The sequence below is a fragment of the Pipistrellus hanaki genome (genome assembly GCF_964339955.1).
Source record: "Pipistrellus hanaki genome assembly, chromosome: 4".
Lineage (NCBI taxonomy): Eukaryota > Metazoa > Chordata > Mammalia > Chiroptera > Vespertilionidae > Pipistrellus > Pipistrellus hanaki.
Window position 1 is genome coordinate 70,610,277 of NC_140506.1, and position 24,771 is coordinate 70,635,047.

Genomic DNA, 24,771 nt, shown 5'->3' on the forward strand with positions numbered 1-24,771 from the left:
TCGATGATGAGAGAGAATCATTGTTAGGTTGCCTCCTGCAACCTAGGCATGTGCCCTGAATGGGGATCCAACCGTGACTTCTGGTTCACGGATCAATGCTCAACCACTGAGCAGCACCCCTCATTGCTACCTTGTTCCCCGAATGCAACGTCTACATGCTGGAAGGGTTAATTGTTAACATGGCACAGTGTTTGGACAGGCTCAAGACTTGGACTGAGGAGAGGGCGCAGTCCGCTCGTGGCCGCATGTAAGTGCCAGCTTGCAGGGCAGAGCCCTCCCAGCACAATTATAGCCAACAGCTGTGGTCGTAAGCTTGAACCTATGTGGTCCAAACATGTGGCCCCACGTGCCTAAGTGATATAGGCTGCAAGGAAACAAAGCTTGATCAGGTGCATGTAATTGCGTAGGGTCGAAACCCACCAGAATGTTGTCAACATCTTGACCACGCCCTTACTATGTCTCGTGGCATCTGCTATCAAGATCCGGCTTGTACGTAGTCCGTGGCGCTGTCTCTCCATGAGGGAGCAGCGTCCCACCGAGACCCAGCTTTCATTATCTTGTCTGTCTTTTCTAAGCCTTTCAGCCGCTCCGACTCAGGGTCACTGAGCCTGGCTGAGCTGGCGCCGCACATAGGCACGCTGGGGCTGAGTATGCCATGGCCAGGTAACCACTCTGTACCCACCAATTTAGAAGAAGTATGTGTCTCTCCATTTCATTCTTTTAAAAAATATTTTTTATTGATTTCACAGAGGGCGGGGGAGGGAGAGAGAGATAAAAACATCAATGAGAGAGAATCATTAATTGGTTGAGTCCCGCACAACTGCTTCTGGAAATCGAGCCCACAACCTGGGCATATGCCCTGACCAAGAATTGAACTGTGACCTGGTTCATAGGTTGATGCTCAACCACTGAGCTATGCCAGTTGAGCTCTGTTTTATTCTGAATTCAAATTCAGAGATTTCCCTGCATTGATTTCCTCCACCTCTCGAATTTACCACAAATGAATTTCATGTAAATCCTACCCCCCTTTCATGTAACACCTCCTCCTTTGATTCTAAGGTATAAAGTAAGCTATAAAATGGCCATTCTCTGGAGCCTTTTCTCAATCCACTGAGATTTTGCTTCCTGGCAATTGTCAGTTTGGCTCAAATAAATTCAGAAAAATTCTCTACAGGTCTTTTGTCAACAGTAAGAAATTAGGGTCTCCATGCCAACCCCCTCTATATTTTTAGAATAAAGACCAATATGTGAACTTGCTGTCTTGAGGTTGAACCCCTTTTGAGAGAAACCAGAAGAAATTCATATTTTTATGTGAAATCTCATACTGTTTAAATATCAATGACCTATTCAATAACCAATTGTTCTAAGCATGAGTTGCAACAGGCCAAACAAAATGCATCTATAGCTACATTAAGCCCCCAAACTCCAGTTATGATCTATGGACAAACAGGGAAATGCCTTCTCTTCCAGGTATTCCTAGCTTCTTGTCACAGCCAAGTTTCCCCAAAACACCACAGAGGTTACTCCAGCCAATTGCCCACTTTCCTTTTGGACAGGGATTTTTTTTTCTTTCTTTCTTGAATCCCTGATTTTCTGTGCTTAAAACGCAGGGCTGTACACCACAGCCTTCTCCCTCTTTCTCATACCCGGTGACAGGAAGGATCAGAGAGCTAAGAACAATGTGAGCTGCTCCCCTTCCCCTCCATGGGGACTTCCCTGGAGCACCCTCTCCTGGGTTTGCGTTTCTAACTCCTTAACAGACCCCAACACCCAACCGCTGCCCTTCTCCTAAGGGTGAGGTTTCACCTTGCAATTGCTGCCGCTGGAGTCACCCTGGGGCAGAGGGAGGGAAACGGAGAGCTCCCTGGGTCCCTCTCCCTGACTTCAGGCAGCGATCAATTCAACCTTGAGGTTGCACAAGGAGAGAACAAATGAGCCCGGGGGCAAGAGGCAGTGGGGCAAAGGGTGTACTCACCCAAGCCAGAAAGACCAACACCAGGATCAGAATCTTGCGTTGCCCCACGAATGAACCCATGGCAGTGCAGACTTTCCTCTGAAGTAACCAGTGAGAACCATGGATCTAGGTGGGATATAAAATAAAAATGTAACAGGCCTTGTTAAGTTACTGAGTTACTTCTTGTAACTTTCCAAGAGAGGTCCCTGTTCCGCCTGATACTATCCAGGGGTCCTCAAACTTTTTAAAGTGGGGGCCAGATCACGGTCCCTCAGAGAGCTGGAGGGCCCGACTATATGAACTACTAATTCCTACTGTAACACCTCGGCTGCGCTCACTGCCCAAAAAACCTGGCGGGCAGGATCAGACTCCTCTGTGGGCCGCATGTGGCCCGCAGGCCGTAGTTTGAAGACCCCTGCAACTATTCCAGACTCCATGTCTTTCAAAACCCACCTTTCTAAGTCCTAGGTTTCCCCCAGAATTTAGAGTCCCTTTTTCTGGACTTTGAAACAATTGCAGCCTAGAGTGAGCAGCGTCCAGTAAGAGTCCATTCTGGGGTGTCAGGTGAGTCTTTGCACTGATGACCTCTTTTATAATTGGTTTAGTTAATATTTCACCACCCCAAACCCCACCCCCCAAAAAACAGTGAGAGAACGGGTGTGGTCATTCGCTTGTACATTTTCATAAAATACGTTTGGTGCTCATTGTAGTTCTTCTGCTGATGCATCAGATCCGCAGAAGCAGGGATGGGGGAGTGCTTCTCCTGCCCACGGCCATTTGGGTATTTGTAACATCATTCGGGGCCCATGCGAAATTATCAACTTGAAAATGAGCCTACTCTATTTGGCTCAAACATTTCATTAACTCGCCCTCAGTGCCTTAGCAGGGCCAGACCAAATGGTTTCCGGGGCCTCTTAGCTCCAGGTGCAGAGACTCCCCACCCTGCAGAACAGGAGGACGTTAGCGTGAGGGAGGAGAGGGCGTCTGTCTGTCTGAGAGGGACAGAGGGGTTAGTCCAGAGGCTGTGACGGAGAGGTGCCTGAGGTCTGCCAGAGTCAGAGCGGATTTCAGTGTGTCGATGCCCACCGCCCTGAAATACATGCTATGAAATAATATAAGGTTAGATAGAGAGCTGCAATATCAAATCCTAAGAGAAATACAAATATGCCAAAACAATGACCAATGTGGCGTGGGAGTGGACGGGGAGGGGTCAACGAGGGAGGGAGGGGAGGAGATATATGTAATACCTTAAACAATAACAAGTAAAACAACGACAATGGTCAACATTGTTATTTCAGCTTCAAATTAGACTCTAAGACTGAATCAGCTGGAGTAAAAAGGGACCGTACAAACCTTATCAGAATTTCCTAATCTTCAGTCATGCACTAGGAATTTCATATGATTTTGGCTTGTCCATATCCTGTCTACACTTTTTTTTACTTAACATTTTTCTTTAAACTTACTCATTATAAAAATTCAGACATTCATTTTGAAGAGAGAAGCAATAATGCCGACAGAAGATAGGTGTGGGCCCTTGTTGGAAGCTGCCCATTGTCCTCACTAGCAGAGAGTGTGGACAAGGAACCTGGAAGGCGGTCAACCTTGAAGCTCTGAAAGGTCAGAGCCAACCACCCACTGTCTAGTTGAGACAAAGATAGCTGGAGCAACTTCCACCTTCTACCGTGTTTCCCCGAAAATAAGACATCCTCCGAAAATAAGACCTACTTACAGGTTTCCTTCTGAGTGAAATATAAGGCATCCCCCCGAAAATAAGGGCCCCCCCCCCCCCCCAGGCTAAGCATGAGAGATTTGGTCCACTGATTCTGAAAGAAATGGAGTCACAAGGAATTCACCAGGAAATTCAGGAATTGGATTGTTATGATGATGTTCCAGAAGATGACATGATTGTCATTGAATAAATGAGTAAATTCTTGATACTGTAGGATTCACAGTTTGTCTGGTTTGTGTTGACAACTGAGGTACTACCATATCTTATACAGGTAATAAATTTTCTTTATTTTTATTTAACAATAAATGTGTACCGTATTCTTCTTCATGGAAAAATAAGACATACCTGTGACAGTTGGCCCCGTCTGCCCAAACGATAAGGACTCTGGAGACAGACCAGGCCAGGGGGAAAAAGTTTAAAAAAATAAAGTCAGTCGTAACTCAGTGCCTGGAGTTCCTTTGGGTGGGACATGCAGACCTCCCTCCGGATCCGGCTGGAAAATTGGGGTCATAAAACACCGCAGCATCCTGCACTCCTGTTGGGAGTCAGGACAGACATTCTGTTTGAAGCAAAACAGGCCAGGTTGTGTAAATCACCTAAGGAACAGCTAAAGATGGCCAGTTCTTTGTCCTGAGGGGCCAATCAGAGAGTGACAGACCAACAATGGGATGGGATGGGAAAAAGAGGTATAAGAGGAGGGACTGCCCCTCCATGGTGCTCTCACCTGGGTGTTTGCCGGCTGCTGTGTCAGCCAAGGTTTGAGCCCGGATTCGAATCTGTAATAAACTCTAGCATGCTTAATCAAATTGGCTCCGGTGGTTCATCTCTTGGGGACTCGCTTCGTAACATTTGGAGGCTCCCCAGCGAGATCCCACCAGGGGGGCTTCTCAGTAAGCCCCCCTAAGAAATTTAAGAAATTTCAGGTCCTTTGGAACACCGGACCACGCCCGGATCTGCCTGCTGGGCACTGGTAAGTCAGGCCTGGTTTCTCTTTTAAGTTTCTTGAAGCTTCTTGTCCTGGTTTGGTACGTACCCTGTTGTCGTGAACGCGGGAGGCGGGACTCCGCTGAACTCCCGGTTTACAACCGAGGTGGTGACGACCACCGACCACCGAGGTCTGGTTTTGGAGTCTGGGGACTCCCTGGTTCTGTCTGGTTTTGGAGTCTGGGGACTCCCTGGTTCTGGTCTGAGTGAGTGTTGTTCTGGTCTGAATGAGTGTTGTTGTGAGTGTTGAGAGAGTGCGGCCGCAATCGAGTGTGTGGGAATTGGTAAAAGTGTTTTCGTTTTTCCTCTTTTGGATTTGTTTTGGACTTATTTGTTGCCTAACCGTTTATAGATTGGGAAGAAAGAGAGAAATGGGGCAAGGAAACTCAAAGGAGAGTCACCTAAGTCCCCTTGAATGCATGGTTAAAAATTTTCCGGACTTAAAAACAAGGTGAAGGCTATGGTGTTTCTGTAGATGCCTTCACTCTCCGGAGACTGTGAATTGGAGTGGCTGACATTTGGGGTTGATTGGCCTTCAACAGGGACCCTAGACATGGGGCCCTGCACGGGAGTCCGGCGGATAGTCTATAGGAGCCCCGGGCATCCGGACCAAATTCCATACATTGATATCTGGATTGATGTTCTCTTTGATAACCCCAAATGGCTGAAGGAGTGTGGTTGTCTCCCTGACAAAGGAAAATTGGGAAAGAGACCTCCCAGGTCCATTTTACTCACCTGGCCACAGGCAAGCAGAGAGAAGCCAAGTCAGGTGCCTTCAGCACCCCCTGTTTTAGAGGCTCCTGAGGAAGACCTGATGTCGGGCCTGAAATTCCCTTGCCCACCCCCTTATGTGGCCGCTACTGTCTCTACGACTTCGCCAAGCGAGGGGAAGGGGCCTTACCCCCCAGTGAGATCTCAGACGAGAGTGGAGTATCCCCCCTTTTCGCAGAACCCCCAGGAGCTGATAACTTTACACTCACCAGCCCACCCGGGATGACTGCCAGCAACTTTTAAACACCCTGTTTACTACAGAGGAGAGAGAATAAAGACTGAAGGGAGAAAACAAGTTCTTGCTGCCCATGGGGAGCCGGTTACAGATTCAGCCCAGATTGACACCGTCTTCCCTTGGCCCGCCCTAATTGGAACCCCAGTTCAACGTTAGGGGGGCTCTTGAACATTACCGCCAGGTTCTGAGAACGGCAGCCCGAATTTCGTAACATTTGTACTATGTACAAATGCCATAACAAAGCTGCCGCTCGAATGCCTACCAATCTCTCTAAGGTGACCGAGACCAGACAAGGGCCATATGAGAGTCCCGAGGCTTTCCTCGGGCGACTATGTGAGGCCTATAGAACATACACCTATAGATCCTGAAGCCCCGGCAAATCAGGCAGCCCTTGTGGTCCAATTTGTAGCACAGTCAGCCCCAGATTTTAATTTGAAGGTATGAGGTTGTAACAATTATAGTCCAAAAAGGTTAAAAGCAGAGACCGAAGTCTAAAATTAACTATTTACAAGAAGGAAGCTTGAGCTGGCAAAGTCACCAAGTCTGCCCAGCGAGCTCAAAAACTAAATGAATCTTATTTCAGACACCTGCCTCCACTCAGTCTTCATCAGTGCTGGAGGAACGGTCTCAGAACTGTTTGTTTCAATTGGCCATTTAAGTTTAATGTGATTAATGATTACAGTACATTGTAAAATCTTTAAAGGAAAGGAAAAATATTTTGTGGACCACTTAGGTCCTTGTGTATATGTCAACCCTTAAGTTATAATTTTAAAATCAGTAAGAGCTTGTCAGAAAGTTCAGGGAGTCCGATTGCAGTGTAGGGATCACCGGTTCCCCCAAGGCACCTTCGCTAGCAAGAGGCAAGCAGTGGACAGCCTGATGAAAACGCCCAGGTGGAAGCACCGCCTTCGCCACCTGGGACCCGCTCATTCCCTGCCTCCATTCACCTCCAGGAGTTGTTATGAGTAGCTGGAGGCGGTAAGGCGAGGAGGAAAATTCCCCTGTGACCCCCCTGTACCCCAAGGGGACCCCCCCCCCAAAAAAAAAAAAACCCCAAAAAAATAAAAAGGAAAACCCCGGTGACTGCTTGGACACTTTCACCGTGTCTGTTAGGGGGCTTAAAGGCGCAGCTAGAAATTCTCCTGTTCCCCTTTTCAGTCTTACTGGAATCTGAGATCTTTATCTATAGAAAGAATGTGGCAGTTTAAATTTCAAGCTGTTGGAGGTCTGGGAACAGAGTGCTGGACCCGCTCCCTCTTCCCTCTGCCTTTTCTAAATATTTTAAAATAATGGAAGATTTGAGGTATGGTTATAGATTTTTGAAGGACATAGAAAGAAGGTTTAAAAGCTAATGTAAAATAGTGAAAGTTTTTATGAAAGTTGTACATGTGATGAGAAGGAGAAACAGGGAGAGAGGGAAAGAACGAAACAGAGACTTAAGAAAGAGACTCTGGGAGTCCGAGAGAGAAGGATTTAGACAGAAGGAGAAACAAAGATTGGAAGAGAAAGTGATATGAATGTATAAGTGTAAGTATGTATGTGAGAAAGGGAGGGAGAGAGATATGAGCTAGAGACAGGAAAGGACAGATATTAGAGAGGGAAAGAGACAGAAGGTGAGGCCAGAAGAGACAGAGACCATCTGAAAGAAAGGGAGACTTAGATTCCAAGGGTTTTTAACCTTGAGGAAGAAGACTGATAGGACCAGGGCTCCTTTCAATTAAGCCCCCAAGGGCAACCTTACAAGTGAGAGGAAAAGCTATTAATTTCCTGGTGAGCACTGGGCAGTTTATTCAGACTTGACAGAGCCGATGGGACCTCTAGGAAGATATCAGTCCAGGGAGCCACCAGACAAACTGTTTTCCTTGGACATCAAGAAGGACTGTAGACCTAAGAAAGAACACGTACTGGAGGAACGCAGCCGCTGAACTGGACTGAAGTAGAACAACGGGCCTTTGAGGAGCTAAAGAAGGCTCTCATCTCAGCACCTGCCCTAGCTAGCCTTGCCAGATGTCACGAAGCCCTTCCGCCTTTATGTGAGTGAGGTAAGGGGCATTGCCAAAGGGGTTCTCACTCAGACTCTAGGTTCCTGGAAGAGACCTGTTGCCTATCTGTCTAAGAGACTAGACTCTGTGGCAGCAGAGTGGCCAGTGTGCCTCTAGGCAGCGACCACCATTGCATTGCTGATGAAGGAGGCAGATAAGCAGACTCTGGGCCAGGAGCTAGCCCTGACAACACCCCATGCCGTTGAGGCCCTCTCTTGAGGTGCTCCAGAGAGATGGATGTCAAATATCACCCAGTGCCACGCTCTTCTCCTGGACCAGCCCTGCGTCTGGTTCCATAAGACACTGGCCATCAACCCTTCCAGCCTGCTTCCAGATGATCCAGAGGAACCCATTCATGACTGCATAGAGGTAACAGACGCAGTACTGACAGATGTCCTGCCATCATCACCAGACAAGGTACTGTTCACGATGAGAGCAGTTATGTTTGGGATGGAATCTGATATACAGGGGCAGCAGTAGTCACCCTAGACCACACCATTTGGACACAGTTCCTGAACTTTTGGCCTTAATCCAGGCCCTTCAATGGGGACACAGTGCCATCCCCCAGGAAAGAGGATTACCAACTTCAGAGATTTTAGCTTATTTGAGTCCATCTGACTCCTGAAAGCAGTTGCAATAGTGCACTGCAGAGGACATCAGAAAGGGGAGACAATTGAAGCCAGAGGAAATAGAGCCACAGACCAAACTGCTAAGGAAGATGCCCAAAGACCAGTAGGGCCTTTACAAGTCTGCCGGACCCCAACCTACACCAAACAAGAGGAGGAATTGGCTGAACAGAAGTAAGCCATCAAAGGACCAGATGGTTGGTGGGCCCTACCGGATGATAGACTGCTGGTCCCAGAGGCTCTAGGTCAGACATTAGTTGCCCAGTTACACCAGGTTACCCACTTAGGTGTCACCAAGACTTCTGAACTTCTGTGAGGCAGATACTACGAAGCTTAGGTAAGGTAAAAGCGTCACTAGAAGTACTGTCTGTGCACAGGTAAATGCTAAGCAAGGTAAATGCTAAGAGGGTCCCCCTGGGAATTCGGGCCCCAGAGAAATTCCCCAGGAGAGCATTAGGAGGTAGATGTCACAGAGATTAAGCCACCAGCATTAAGGTACAAGTACATGCTAATTTTTATAGACACCTTCTCAGGTTAGGTTGAAGTATACCCCACTAGGACAGAAACTGCCTTTATATTATAGTAGTCAAGAAATTACTCCAGGAGATTATACCTAGATTCGAACTGTCATAGGATCAGATAACAGCCCAGCCTTTGTAGCAAGGTATCTCAAAGTATAGCTCAAGCCTTAGGACAGGCCTGAGCGGAACTCTATAAAGTTTAATTAAATTTGTCCTGGAAACCGGTGAAAATTGGACCAACCCCCTGCCCTTCGCCCTATTATGGGTCAGGGGTACCCCTTACTGGGATGGGTCCCCCCCTTTTTTTCGATCATATATGGTAGACCTCCCTCCATCCTTTCTGGGGTCAGGGAGAAACTGAAAGCTAGAATTCATAACCATTCCCTTGCTCAAGTCCTTACAGGCTCTGCAATTTATCCAGAGAGCCACCCATAAGCTTGTTCCAGATGCACTGCCAGTGCCCCCCATGGACCCTGTACACCCCTTCCAGCCCGGAGACTCTGTGTGGGTAAAGAAGTTCACTGTCCAAGGACTCACCCCAACCTGAAAGGGATGCTACACTGTTATCCTGAGCACGCCCACGGCTGTTGAAGTAGACGGCACCCAGACCTGGCTACACCACTCCCAGCTCCTGCACAGAAAACAACCTAGATCCTGGCAACCAGCAGCCTCACCCGTGAGTTCCCTAGCCTGGCCTGGGAGGAGACTTGATGCCTGCAGGAGGGGAATTGGACTTCAGTGAGGACTGTACTAATGGGAACTGTGGTACTAGAGGTTTTAGTAACTGTAAGAACATTTTTGCTAGCCAGTGAGAAAGTCCGGGGCTAAGTAATGCTACATGTGCAAGGAAATGGGAGAGCAGAAAGAGAGGAATGGAGAAGACAAGAAGGAAATTGGTATGAAAACTTATTTTCCTGGCCCCCCCTGGTTAATGACCTTAATAACAGCTATAGCAGTTAAGAGGGCCCCAGTCCTTACTCCCCTTTTACTGGGAATTGGAATTGCAGGATCAACGGCTGTGGGAACATCAGCCCTTGTTAAGGGGAACCAGGACTAAAAAGAATTGAGCCAACAGATAGATACTGACCTTAGCACTCTTGGAAGTACAGTCAGCAAACTAGAAGGGTCACTGAGCTCCCTAGCTGAAGTTGTCCTCCAGAATAGACGGGGTTTAGACCTACTTTTTCTCAAGCAGGGAGGACTTTGCCTAGCCCTGGGTGAAGCTTATTGTTTTTATACCAACCACTCTGGAGTCATAAAGGAGAGCCTCACCCAACTAAGAAAAAGATTAAAGGAAAGGGAGGAAGCCAAGGCCAGCCAGGGGAACTGGTATGAAAGCCTCTTTACGTGGTCCCCATGGCTAACAACTCTTATTAGTGCCTTAGCCGGCCCCCTCCTCATTCTATTGCTAGCTCTAACCGTGGGTCCTTGTTTGTTCAGATCTCTGGTAAGTTTAATACAATCCAGAGTCCAGGACCTTAAGATCATGGTCCTCCAAACTCACTATCATAGTCTCAATACGGAGGACCGGGAGGAGGAGGAATCAAGGATTTGATTCCCCGATAAGACCAGTAGGGAATGTGACAGTCGGCCCCGTCTGCCCAAGAGATAAGGACTCTGGAGACAGACCAGGCCAGGGGGAAAAAGTTTAAAAAAATAAAGTCAGTCGTAACTCAGTGCCTGGAGTTCCTTTGGGTGGGACATGCAGACCTCCCTCCGGATCCGGCTGGAAAATTGGGGTCATAAAACACCGCAGCATCCTGCACTCCCGTTGGGAGTCAGGACAGACATTCTGTTTGAAGCAAAACAGGCCAGGTTGTGTAAATCACCTAAGGAACAGCTAAAGATGGCCAATTCTTTGTCCTGAAGGGCCAATCAGAGAGTGACAGACCAACAGTGGGATGGGATGGGAAAAAGAGGTATAAGAGGAGGGACTGCCCCTCCATGGGGCTCTCACCTGGGTGTTTGCCGGCTGCTGTGTCAGCCAAGGTTTGAGCCCGGATTCGAATCTGTAATAAACTCTAGCATGCTTAATCAAATTGGCTCCGGTGGTTCATCTCTTGGGGACTCGCTTTGTAACAATACCCTGAAAATAAGACCTTTGGGAGCAAAAATTAATATAAGACACTGTCTTATTTTTGGGGAAACAGGGTAGTTTTATGTAAATTCTTGCTGATTGGCTATTATTGGAATTGCCTGCCTAAAGGCTATGGGTGTATCCCATAGTCTTAATAAAAGAGATAGAAAGGCCAGAGTGGGGGTGAAATCCTTCCCCTTGAGTTAGGCCTGTCCCCCAATATTTCCAAATTAATATTTTCTACTCTCTTCATTTGTGTGCGGCCTCCTCCACAGCCCGAACCCTGAACCTGAACCCTGAGCCACACGGGACGTGAAAAGAAGCTCATTACAAACTGGAGCCCAAACGTGGGACACTACAGGCCCTGGCCAGTGTGGCCCGGTGGATTGGAGTGCTGTCCCCTACACCAAAAGGTGCAAGAGGCAACAGAATGATCTCTCTCTCTCTCTCTCTCTCTCTCTCTCTCTCTCTCTCTCTCTCTCTCTCTCCCTTCCTCCCTCTCTCAAATCAAATTTTTAAAAAGTAAAGGGGTGTGTATCTACGCTATTTATGAAAATTTCAAATTACAGAGGAGTATAAGGAAATAACAACAAAACTCCCACCACTCAGCTCTATCACATTGTAGCTCTATGGTTTTGGGTAATGTTGAGGCAATATGACCCCAGTTTAGCCATGTGTTCTTAGTTTGCAAATTTCCTTTTTTTTTCTTCTTCTTCTCAACTTCTTTATTTTACAGATAAAGATATGAGGCCCAGAAAGGTTATGACCTCTTCACAAGCATACAGCTAGCTAAAATGTTGCAGAGCCTACAAACAGATCAAAAGTTTCCTGATAACCCATTTTCTTTCAACTTTCCCTGTCATGTTTTAATTATTTTTCTGTTCTTTGTGTCCTATTCCTTTTTTTTTTTTTTTAAATTGTGTCAGTTTCAGATGTTCAGTGTGGTGTTTAGACAATCTTATATTTTACAATGTTCCTCCCAATATTTCCAGTACCTACCTGGCACTGTACATATTTATTATAATATTATTGATATATTTCCTATAAAACCCTTCATCTTGCCTAACTGGTTTGGCTCAGTGGATGGAGCGTGGGCTTGCGGGCTGAAGGGTCCCAGGTTAGATTCTGGTCAAGGGCATGTGCCTTGATTGCGGGAACATCCCCAGTGGAGGGTGTGCAGGAGGCAGCTTACCCATGTTTCTAACTCTGTGCCCCTCTCCCTTCCTCTCTGTAAAAGTCAATAAAATATATTTTTAAAAAAATAAAAACCCTTCATCTTGTCATCCCCAGACCTCTCCCATTTGGCAACCATCAATCTGTTCTTTGTATCTATGAGTCTGTTTCTATTTTGTTTGTTCATTTATTTTGTTCTTTAGACTCTAGGTATCTGATAAGTGGAATTAGAGGGTTTTTATCTTTCTCTAATTGATTTATTTCACTTACCATAATACTTACTAGGTCTATCCTTGTTGCAAATAATAAGATTTCATTCTTTTTATGATATTTTAATAAAATATTGTCTCCTGTTACTTTCCTAAATTTATTTATTTGTTCTAATAGTTTGTGTGTGTGTGTGAAATCTTTAGGGTTCTCTATATACTGTATTATGTCATCTGCAAATAATGACAGTTTTACTTTTTCCTTTTCAATTTGGATGCCTTGTATTTCTTCTTCTTGCATGATTGTTGTGGCTAGGTTTTCTGTACTATGTTGAATAAAGGTGGTGAAAGTGGACATCCCAGTCTTATTCCTGATTTTAAGGGAAACACCTTTAGTTTTTCTCTCCATTGAACATGATGTTAACTTGGGGATTATCATATATGGCCTCTATTATTGAGGTATGTTCCCTCTATTCCCATTTTGCTGAGAGTTTTATCATAAATGGGTGCTAGATTTTTTTACACCTATTGATATGATCATATGATTGTTTTCCTAAACTTTGTTTATGTGGTGTATCATGTTAATTGATTTACAGATATTATACCAACCTTACATCCCAGGAATAAATCACACTTAATCACAGTGTATTGTCTTTTTAATATATTGCTGAATTCAGCTTGCTAATATTTTATTGAGGATATTTGTATCTATATTCATCAGAATGTACTTTTAAAAAATATTTTTAAAATTTATTTTAGAGAGGAAGAGAAAGTGAGTGAGAGATAGAAGCATCAATGTTGAGAGAAAAATCACTGATTAGCTGCCTCCTGCACACCCAGACTGGGGATGGAGACTGAAACCTGGGCAGATGCCTGACCAGGAATTGAACTATGACCTTCTGATTCAAAGGTCAACACTAAACCCCTGAGCACACTGGCAGGGCAGCATTTACTTTCTTTGTAGTGATTTATCTGGTTTTGGAATTAGGATAATGCTGGCCTCGTAAAATGAGCTTGGGAGTCTTCCCTCCTCCTGACTTTTTTGGAATAGTTTGAGAAGGATAGGTGGCAATCCTTATGAGTGTTTGGTAAAATTCACCTGTGAAGCCATCTGGTCCAAACTTTTGCTTGTTGGGAGCTTTTTATCATTATTATTGTTTTAATTTTGTTGATTATAATTGTTCTGTTCAGATTTTCTGTTTCTTCTTGGTTCAGTTTGGAAAGATTGTGTATTTCTAGGAGTTTATTCATTTCTTTCAGATTATCCAACTTACTGTCATATAGTTGTTCATAATATTTTTTCATAATCTTTTGTATTTTTGTAGTGTCAGTTATTCTCTTTCATTTCTGATTTTATTTATTTGGATCCTCTCTCTCTCTCTCTCTCTCTCTCTCTCTCTCTCTCTCTTTCTCTCTCTCTCTCTCAATGAGTCTGGCTTAGGTTTATCAATCCTTTTCACATTTTGAAAGAACCAGCTCTCGGTTCATTGATCTTTTGTATATTTTTAGACTCTATTTTATTTATTTCCACTCTTATCTTCATTATTGTCTTACTTCTAGTCACTTTGGGTTTTGTTTGTTGTTCTTTTTCTAGTGCCTTTATGTGTAAGGTAAAATTGTTTATATTATATTTTTCTTGTTTCCTCGTGTAAGCCTGTATTGTTATGAGTTTTCCTATTGGGACTGCTTTCACTGTGTCCCATAGATTTGGGGTTGTTGTGTTTTCATTTTCATTTGTCTCAAGGTATCTTTGATTTTTTTCTTGATTTTATTGTTAACTCATTCGTTGCTTGTAGCCTCCATGTCTTTGTTATTTAGCCTCCATGTCTTTGTGTGTTTTCAGTTTTTTCTTGTAACTGATTTCTAGTTTCATACCATTGTGGTCACAAAAGATGCTTGATATGATTTCAACCTTATTAAATTTATTGAGATTTGTTTTGTGCCCTAACATGTAGTCTATCCTAGAAAATATTCCATGTCCACTTGAAAAGAATGTATATCTACTGCTTTGGGGTAAAATGCTCTGAAAAAACATCAATTAAATCCATCTGGTCTAATGTGTCATTTAAGGCCACTGTTTCCTTGTTGATTTTCTGTCTGGAAGATATATCCAGTAATGTCAAGGATAATTAAAATCTCCTACTATGACTGAATTATTGCTGATCTCTCCCTTTATGTCCATCAAGATTTGCTTTATATATTTAGGTGCTCCTATGTAGGGTGCATAAATGTTTTTAAGGATTATATCCTCTTGTTAGATTGATCCCTTTATAATTATGTAATGTCCTTCATTGTCTCTTATTATAGCGTTTGTTCTAGTCTATTTTATGTGATAGAAATATTGCTACTCCAGATGTTTTTCATTTCTGCTTGCATAAAATGTATTTTTCCGTCTCTTTGCTTTCAGTCTGTGTGTGTCTTCCGTTTTGAGGTGGGTCAATTGTAGACAACATATATGTGAGTTTCCCTTTTAGGATTGCTTTCACTGTGTCCCATAGATTTGGGGTTGTTGTCTTTTCTTATTCATTCAGACACCCTATGTCTTTTTTTTAGAATTAAAAGTATAATTTTGTTTAAATGTTGCTTGTACATAATCTATAGTAAGATATACAAACAGTTAAATTTGCATAACAGGAGGATTTTTAATACCACTTTAAGTTCTGTTTACAACAGCATTGGCTATACTGCAGGATGACAGATATGGCACTCTGGTTTAGAAAACAAAGAGTACTTGCTGCTCTGGCTGATACATTCCCACTAGTCTTTAGTGGATTAAAAGTGGCCAGGATTCACAACCCAGCATTTGGTGCTCAGAAAAGATTTTGATATTCTGAAAACTGAAATGAAAATGTTAATTCCTTAACAATATACTTTTACTAAAAAAAATTATAAGTGTACCAATATTATGATTTAGTTTGGGGCTATCAACAGAAAATCAGCGATGTCATGTTTGTGCTGCTGATGTGTGATACTAAGTGGTCCTCTCATCTCCTTTGCCTAATTTATATGAGAAAAAAGTTTATAAAAAAATTTAAACTAAGATCTTAACAGTGGTCTTAAAATATTCAGTAAATCGTTTTAAACAGATATGCTGTCATCAGCCTTTATTGTTCCATTTATGGAGTACAGGTAGAATAGATTTAGCATAATTCTTAAAGGCCCTGGGGATTTTGGAGTGATAAATGAGCACTGGCTGACACCACCAGCTGCATTAGCCCATAACAAGAAAGCTGTTCTGTCCTTGGAAGTTCTAAAGCCAGGCATTGACTTCTCTCTAGCTGTGAAAATCAGCATCTACTTCCAACACGACCTTCATCTACATTAAAAATATATATTTTGTTGTACTCTACTTCATTAATTATCTTAGCAAGATCTTCTGAATAACTTGCAGCAGCTTCTACCTCAGCACTTGCTATTTCATCACCTTGTACTTTTTTTTCAATTTAAATTTTTATTGATTTTCTACAGAGAGGAAGAGAGAGGGATAGAGAAACATCGATGAGAGAGTCATCGATCAGCTGCCTCTTGCATGCCCCCTACTGGGGATGTGCCCGCAACCAAGGTACATGCCCTTGACCAGAATCGAACCTGGGATCTTTCAGTCCGCAAGCCGACGCTCTATCCACTGAGCCAAACTGGTTTCGGCCACCTTGTACTTTTATATTATGGAAACAGCTTCTTTCCTTAAACCTCATGAACTAACTTCTGCTAGCTTCAAACATTTCTTCTACAGCTTCCTCAACTCTCTCAGCCTTCATAGAATTGAAGAGACATAGGGACTTGCTCTGGATACGCTTTGGCTTAAGGGAAGGCTGTAACTGGTTGAATCTTCTATTCAGGCCACTAAGACTTTCTCCATATCAGCAATAAGGCTGTTTCAGTTACTTACCATTCATGCGCTCACTGGAGTAGCACTTTTAATTTTTTTCAAAAACTTCTCCTTCCCATTCACAAATTGGCTAATTGTTTGGTCAATGAAGCTCAGCTTTTGGCCTGTCTTAACTTTTGAGAAGCTTAATCATTTATAGCTTTTTATTTATAAGTTATCCTTTCACTTAAATACTTAGTGACCATTGTAGAATTATTAACTGGCCTAATTTCAATATTATTGTGTCTCAGGGAAAAGGGAGTCCTGAGGATAAAGTGATGGGGGAATGGCTAGTTAATGGAGTAAGTATATAAACATTTATCGATTAAGCTCACCGTCTTATATGGTTACGGTTTATGAATTCATGCACCAATGGGGTCCTGGCTTGCGGGTTGGGCCAAAACTGGCTCTCCAACATCCTCTGAGGGGTCCCAGATTTCAAGAGGGTGCAGGGCAGCCGAGGAACCCCACCAGTGCACGATCAGGGCCAGGGAGCAATGTGGGAGGTTACCAGCAGAAGGGCTCCAGAGCATGTCTGGCCCCTCTTACTCAGTCCCCATCAGCTGGACCCCAGCAGCAAGCTAACCTACCAGTTGGAATGTCTTCCCCGTGGTGGTCAGTGAATGTCATAGCGAGCAGTTAAGCTGCCTTAGCATATTACACTTTGATTGGCTGAATGAATGTCTGGATACTTAGCATATTAAGTTTTTATTATATAGGATAATAGAGATCACTGATCACAGATCACCATAACGTCTATCTATATAAAAGCTTAAGCGACTGTCACAACTGAATGGATAACTGAACAGGCTGCATGGGGCAGCCAGGCTGGCAGGGGGGATTAGTGAGGGGCGACCAAATTACTGAGCAGCAGGCTGAATGGGGAGACCCAGCCGGCAGGGGGGGCAGTGAGGAATGACCAAACAACCAAACAGCAGGCTTCGTGAGGTGACCAGGCTGGCAGGGAAGGTGGGCAGTTGTGGGTAACCAGGCTGACAGGGGGGGAGGGGCAGTGAGGGGTAATCAGAAAGGCAGGCAGGTGAGCAGTTAGGAGCCAGTAGTCCAGGATTGTGAGAGGGATGTCTGACTACTGGTTTAGGCCCAATCCCCGAGGAATCTCAGATTGGAAATCGTGCAGGCTGGGCTGAGGAGATCCCTTCTCATGCACAAAATTCATGCACTGGGCCTCTAGTCTATAATAATAAAAGCATATTATGCTAATTAGACCAGATGTCCTTCCAGACGATCTTCTGGATGAAGCCAGGGCTCTGAGAGAAGCCTGGTCCTGGGTGCCTGCCAGTGGCCAGAGGGAAGCCTGGGTCCTGGTGTCAGAGGGAAGCCGGTGCCAGCAGCTGGGGGAAGGAAGGCCCACTCTTCATGAACTTTGTGCATCGGGCCTCCAGTATATAATAATAATGAAAATATTTTAAATATTACAAGAATTACAAAATGTGAAAGAGAAAACACTGAGTGAGCAAATGGTGTTGGAAAAATGGTACTGATAGACTTGCTCAATGCTGGGTTGCCACTAAACTTGAATTTATAAAAAAATGCAACATCTGCAAAATACTTTAAAGTGAAGCACAATGAAACTAATGAAAATTATACTAAAATACATATGGGGGAAACACTGGGGACAATTTATAATAACCTTACAACATACTACTTTAAAATGTAAAATTCATAAATATAAAATTATATTAATTATTTTCTCCATTTGTTCTGGTAAATATTTAAAAATATATATATATATACATATATATATATATATATATATATATATATATATGTATATATATATATTTTATTGAGCTTTTACAGAGTGGAAGAGAGAGGGACAGAAAGCCAGAAACATCGATGAGAGAGAAATATTGATCAGCTGCCTCCTACACACCCCCCCCAATGGGGATGTGCCCTCAACTAAAGTATATGCCCCTGACTGGAATCAAACCTGGGACCCTTCACTCTGCAGGCCAATGCTCTAGCCACTGAACCAAACTGGTTTCAGCTGATAAATACTTTTTGAAAATAAAAACTGAAAATCCAAAATATTCACTTTTTCTTTTTTATGTCATACCTAATTAGAAAAAGCCTAGATTTAAAATTTAGAATTAAATTTTGAAAATACTGCAAATATATATATATATTTTTAATATATTTTATTGATTTTTTACAGAGAGGAAGAGAGAGGGATAGAGAGTTAGAAACATCGATGAGAGATGAGAGAGAATCATCGATCAGCTGCCTCTTGCACACCCCCTACTGGGGATGTGCTCGCAACCAAGATACATGCCCTTGACCAGAATCGAACCCGGGACCTTTCAGTCCGCAGGCTGACGCTCTATCCACTGAGCCAAACTGGTTTCGGCTGCAAAAATATTTTAAATAGAATTTTAGTTCTTTACCATTCTTTATTTTTTTAAAATCTTTTTTATTATTAAAATAACAAAGGCTGCTTCCTTTATTATTATTTTTTTATTTTTAAATGTATTTTATTGATTTTTCACAGAGAGGAAGGGAGAAGGATAGAGAGCTAGAAACATCCATGAGAAAGAAACATTGACCAGCCGCCTCCTGCACACCCTCCACCAGGGATGTGCCCGCAACCAATGTACATGCTGTTGACCAGAATCGAACCTGGGACCCTTCAGTCCACAGACCGATGCTCTATCCACTGAGCAAAACCGGTCTTGGCTTTACCATTCTTTTAAAGGTTACATAACACATTAGAGCAAACGTTTTTCTCAATAGTCACAAAATCAAGTTGAAAACACCTTTTTGATTAAAGACAACTAATAACTGAGGCAGGAGAGTAAGAATCTAGGAAAATTCCTAGATGAAAGAAATCAGGAAATGGAGATAAAATATTAAATAGGGCCAAACAATCATCTAGCTAATCACAAGACCTCATCTTCCTTAGCAAAAAAAAAAAACAAACAAAAAAAAACACTTGAGAGCAAATGGTTTATACCTCTCCTCCTTAAGTATGGAATAAATAGCTAAATTGCCCTAGTCAAGGAGATAGATAAAGAGACCCAATTAATGTCATTTGTGCCAGCAAAACCCAAGGACAGATGAGGTCAAGGGAACAAATAACAATTAACACCCCCTCCCACACACACACACACACAAAACAATTAGAGCCAGACATACCCCAGATGGCAAAGCAGTAAAGCTGACCAAAGAATAATCCCAAACTCCCCAGTACACTCATTTTGGTGCATCAGCATATTAAAGAGCTTACCTGGAAAGCTGGTGAATTATTCGGCTGAAACTCTCCGCAGTGACCTCCCCGAAGATCCCTCCACCTTCCACACCCTCCCCACCACCCGATGCCCTGCTTACGAGAGATAAAAGCCCTCTGGGCAAAGATGCCAGAGCCAGATCTGGCTCTGGAGAATGCCCATGCCTTTCTTCCCTCTCAGGCATGCATCTTGACTCTTCTCTCCTAAATTCTAAGGGTCCCCATAGGACTTCCAACCAGGGAAACAACGGGCAGCAGCAGCTTGTCCTGGACTAATCCCCTGAGCCTGTCTGCTGGTCCCTTTTCTCTAACTTTTCTCTGGGCAATGTCCACTCTACATTTTAGTTGTATTCCATTGAAATTGTTGTGTGCTGCTGCGGTTAGGTGTCTACCTGAGCGGCCCCCTTTTCTCTAACTTTTCAATGAGCTGACAACAACTCAGTGTGGGGCCCACTCCTTCTTCATAACATTTCTAGAGAGCCAAAGTAGAGCACTGCCTAGGCTCTCTCCTGTTGCTTCTTCTATCCTAAGCCTTTCAGTCAGTTAAAAGCAGCCCTGCCTTGGCTCATACATCTGCCACTGCGACTCTTACTTCTCAGTGAGTCCATGCAGCCCAGTGTGGCCCACTTCTTTCCTATAGTGCTCCTTGATAGATCCTCCCTTCCCCAACTGATGGATGGAGTATGATGTAACCTGCACCTGTGGCCTGGACATTCCTGAGCACCGAACCAGGCACCTTATATGGACTACATATTGAACCACCAGTCAGCACCTGCCAAATACCCTAAGCCCTTGGTTTCTAAGTACCTAAGTGCCTAATCATGCGCCTTATATGAAACCACCAATCAGCACGTGCCGAGTACCCTAAGCCTCATTTCTTTCCATTTCTCCCCTCAAAAGGCGTGTTCCCCTCTGCATGTTTTGCTGCTCTCCCCTTGTGAGACAGCCCAGCGGGGGTCCTTCTCCTCTAATAAAGCCCGTAGTCCTGCTTTTTGGCCCTATGTCTGATCTTTCATTTGGTATCCAAGTCTGGGAGAGGTGCATGGGAGTGTGGACGATCTTTGAACCTGGCCCCGAGCTTCTGACTCCTGCTCTGGCTCTGCTCGGTGGCATGGTTCTGAGTTGATTGGCCGGCCCTGAACCCTGCCATACCAGGACACGTGGGGATCTCATCGCTTTCTCACTGGTAGGCTTCAGGGACTCCCCCCCGCCCCCCCCCCCCCAATCCCCATCATTCCCTTGACGTGGAAGGGCCTCAGAGCTTTCCCGTCTACTGGGCTACATGTTCTATGTTCTATGAAAGCCCAGGTACCTGGCCAGGAAACTGCTCTACTCCGTGGGAAAGATCTTGGGGTGACGGGCTTGGAACCTTCTCTCGTCTCTCTCTCCAGGTTGGCTGAGGGAAGGAGGATGCTCCTTCTTTCCTCCCCAACTTCCCGGGGCCCTTCCCTCCGGCCCAAATGGGGACCTCTCGGCCCAAACCCCCTCTACGCACCCTTAGGATGTCTCCTCGCCAATCTCTCGACCCTTGGTCTTTCTGGCTACATCAAACCAAAGAAGCTCTACCTGGCCACCATACAAACTCAACAATGTCTCTCTGTGGCCTGAAAACGGCACTTTCGATTCCAATGTCCTCCAAGACCTAGATAATTTTTGCTCCTGGACAGGAAGGCCTCAGAGATCCCCATGAACAGGCTCCCCCTGACACACTCTCGCCCTCGCTTTACTCCTCACGTTCCACCCATCAGACCCTCCTCTCGAAGTCCTCTTTGCCCTCTCAAACCTGTCCTCAGCCCCTTTATCTGTCTTCTGACTGCTCTTTCGACCCAGCGGATGATTCCCCTCCACGTGTCTCACTCCCGCCGCCCCCTTACAATCCTGCTGCAGAATCCACACCCCACGCTCGACCTCTGAGAATTCTAACCGCCCGCCTTCCCCTGTGCTCTCCGCCTAATCTCTGCCCCTGGGACCACCAGCATCCGAATTCACAGGTAGCTGGCCATTCCCTTCTCACTTTCTGATCTTCCTGAGAGCCCAAATCCTGAGAACGTGAGCTCCAAAACAGCCTTTCCCATCTAACACTCATTCCCGACCCCAGGAAGACACCCCTGGTGACGTCCACCCAAAGACTGCCTTCCGCAACAGCTTCTTCTATTTCCACATCCATTCTACCCCGGAGGGAGGCAGCAGGAACTGAGGGCATAACCTGAGTCCACATCCCATTCTCTATGTCCAGCCTCACAGACTGAGAGGCATCTCAGGTTTCTTTTTCCACTGACCTGACCACCTTTACTCCCCGACATATGCCGTAAACGTAAAAAGCAAACAAACAAAAAAAACCAGATACAGGTCCACAAACCCCTCAAAAATACCCCGTTAACCTGACCTTTAAGGTATTTAATAATAGTGACAAGAAGACCCAAATCCAAAATCAAAGGCGAGATCAGGCCAAGGCTGAGGCCCAGTAGGCCTTCCAGCTCCTAGCCACCGCTTTCAAACCCAAAGGAAGTGCCAGTTCTCCCGCGGGTAAGTCAGGGGCTAAGCCTCCTCCAGGCCCACGCTTCAAATGCAGCAAGGAAGGACACTGAGCCAAGTCCTGCTCAAACCCAAGACCCCCGCCTGGGCCCTGCCCAAGATGCGGAAGGAAAACCACTGGAAATCAGACTGTAGTCTGGCTCCTCCGGGTCTCACCTCAGCCAGTCCAGCACAGCCGCCCTCTGCATCCAGTTTGGAGCTCCCAGACCTGCTAGGACTGGCCACCGAAGAAGCTGCCCAGGCCTGTCAGGGTCCCAGGTTTACATCACCAGGACAGAGCCTCGGGTAATGACTGTGGTGGCAGGTTAGCCAATCTCCTTTTTAATTGACACTGGGGCCACTTATTCTGCCCTCTCTGAATTCGCTGGGACCCTTGTCCACTCCTCAGTCTCTATTATGGGGGTTGACAGATTAGTCTCACAGTCATCAGTCACCTCACGTCTACACTGCATCTTACTAAATTCCCCCATTCACTCTTTTCTCATTCTACCTCAGTGCCCAGCCAGGACTACCGTGCATCCCCTCATAAAACCCAGTTGTTCCAAACCACAGTCACCTACCTCAGTTTCACTGTCTTGACCCACAAGGCCAAGCCAATCCTGAGACTGTAAAAACCTAATTTCCTTATCTCATCTATGATCATTATCTCTAGGAAAAAATGCCACGTTTTAGAATTCAAGCGGCTAGAGGCCTGGAAACATGCTTCAGGGCCTCCTCCCTCCTCCCTCTGCCTTTTCTCCAGCCCCATCTTCAACTGCTTCTTTCCTTCCCTTTTTCTTTCCCCTTGGATAACAGCCCTTTCTAATATCCATTCCCACTTTCACTGCAACACAATCTTAATCACTCATCTGCCACCCCTTATTGGTAGCGCCATGGTGACTACCCTCTCAGCTTGGAGTGCGGAACTAGGAAAAGGAATCTCATACCCTTTAGTCCACCTCTTCTCCTTACACCTATCAGCTTGTCTCTATGATCAGGGATTTTTCTTCCTCTGTGGGGAAAACTCATACATCTGTCTCTCCATCAGCTGAACAGGAACCTGTACTCTCATCTATCTCTCACCCAATGTAGATGTAGCCTCCAGTGATCAGTCTTTACCTGTCCTCATCACCCATCATATCTGACACAAAAGAGGGATCCAGATAATCCCTCTCCTCCTAACCCTCGGCATCACAGCAGGGGTTGGAACTGCCATAGGGAGCTTAACCACTGCTCTATCATACTTTGAAACCCTGTCTCAGGACCTACAAGAAACATGTGGATGCCCAGCAAGGGGCAAAAGAACCTTACCCCCAGGGTAACTTATTATCCCCTTTCATATTACTAGTGAGGCAACTGAGACCACTATTCTTTTCTCCCCTAAAAATAACACCTAGGTCCCAGTTGTATTTCAGCTCCAGGCCCAGAAAAGCAACAAAACCAGTTAAGTGACACTGTGGAGCCTCAGGACAAGTTTTACCTCCCGTGACTCAACTGGATCGCTCTCAAGACTTTACCAACCAGTCTCTTGGGGAATTATGCTGCTGCACCCCTCGTCCAGCACAGAAAACACTACCTGTTTTTCACTCACTTACCCCATGGCTCCTCCCACTATTAGGCCCTCTGGTATCTATTCGTTCAGTTTTGCTCTTTGGCCCCCTTCACTAGTTTCTTGCAGAACAGAATGCAGGTGTTCGCCAACCAGAAGATGGGAGAGATCTATCTGGCCTTGAATTCAGAACCTAGCACCAGAATCCTTGAGACCCCGGGAAGACACCCCTGGTGACGTCCCCTCTCAGCAGGAAGTAGCTATGGAAGACGGATCTTCACACCCTCACCTTGCCTGGACTCTCAATTTTTAAAAAATATTACCAAAAGCCTGGAATGATAGATCCTCCTTTCCCCCAACTGATGGATGGAGTATGATGTAACCTGCACCTGTGGCCTGGACATTCCCGAGCACCTAACCAGGCACCTTATATGGATTATATCAATACATTGAACCACCAGTTAGCACCTGCCAAATACCCTAAGCCCTTGATTCCTAAGTACCTAAGTGCCTAATCATGTGCCTTATATGAAACCACCAATAAATGCATGCTGAGTACCCTAAGCCCCATCCCTTCCCATTTCTCCCCTCAAAAGGCGTGTTTCTGTACGTGTTGCTACTCTCCCCTTGCGAGACAGCCCAGGAAGGGTCCTTCTTCTCTAATAAAGCCCGTAGTCCTGGTTTTCGGCCCTCTGTCCCATATTTCATTCCTAGAGAGCCAAAACAGAACGCCACCTAGGCTCTCTCCTGTTGCTTCTCTGTCCTAAGCCCTTCCCTTGTTTCGCTGTCCCAGCTTTAGTAAATGTACTTTAAAATCACCTGGACTCATATTGTGAAGTCTTTCCTGCACAAAGTAAAACCCCCACACACTACTGGGCAGCCTGTGGCAGACCTGCTCTGGGTCTGGTCCCTGTCCTGTTGCATTCTCTGGTGATCCAGATGGGACCTGGAGTTTTACTCTCTTTACTTTCTCTCTAATTCACCTTTCCTGTCACTTCTGGTCATTGGTGTGGTGGAAACTTGCATGTCAACTGCAAAATAAGTATTTCATGAAAATGTGCCTCATCAACCCTTAGATAGAGGGTAAGCCTGTTCCCTGGATACAGAGTAACCTGCCCTCTTGACCATCTTCCAGTGACACCTGGGTGATGGGGTCCAGTGAATCAGGACCTGATGATACCTGCCCTTTTCTCTCCCCTCATTTTGCAAGTATGGAGCCGAGTCCCCTATCTGAGCAGATTAAATCCATCCTCAGGGCATCTACTTCCAAGATCTTTG

General features: G+C 45.1%; 1 protein-coding gene across 8 annotated transcripts in view; it reads right to left on the reverse strand.

The window, feature by feature from the left end:
- LOC311621433 (NXPE family member 3-like) overlaps positions 1 to 24,771 on the reverse strand; it is an 82,042-nt gene that overhangs the window by 25,406 nt on the left and 31,865 nt on the right. For 5 of the 8 annotated variants that reach the window (XM_084881461.1, XM_084881467.1, XM_084881466.1 and 2 more), the window contains one exon: positions 1,976 to 2,080. In XM_084881461.1, coding sequence (XP_084737587.1) covers positions 1,976 to 2,080 — 105 coding nt within the window. Of the gene's footprint in view, positions 1 to 1,975; positions 2,081 to 2,407; positions 2,515 to 4,407; positions 6,375 to 19,430; positions 19,489 to 24,771 lie in introns of those variants that run through there. The other 3 variants (XM_084881463.1, XM_084881468.1, XM_084881464.1) reach the window with 3 other exon arrangements.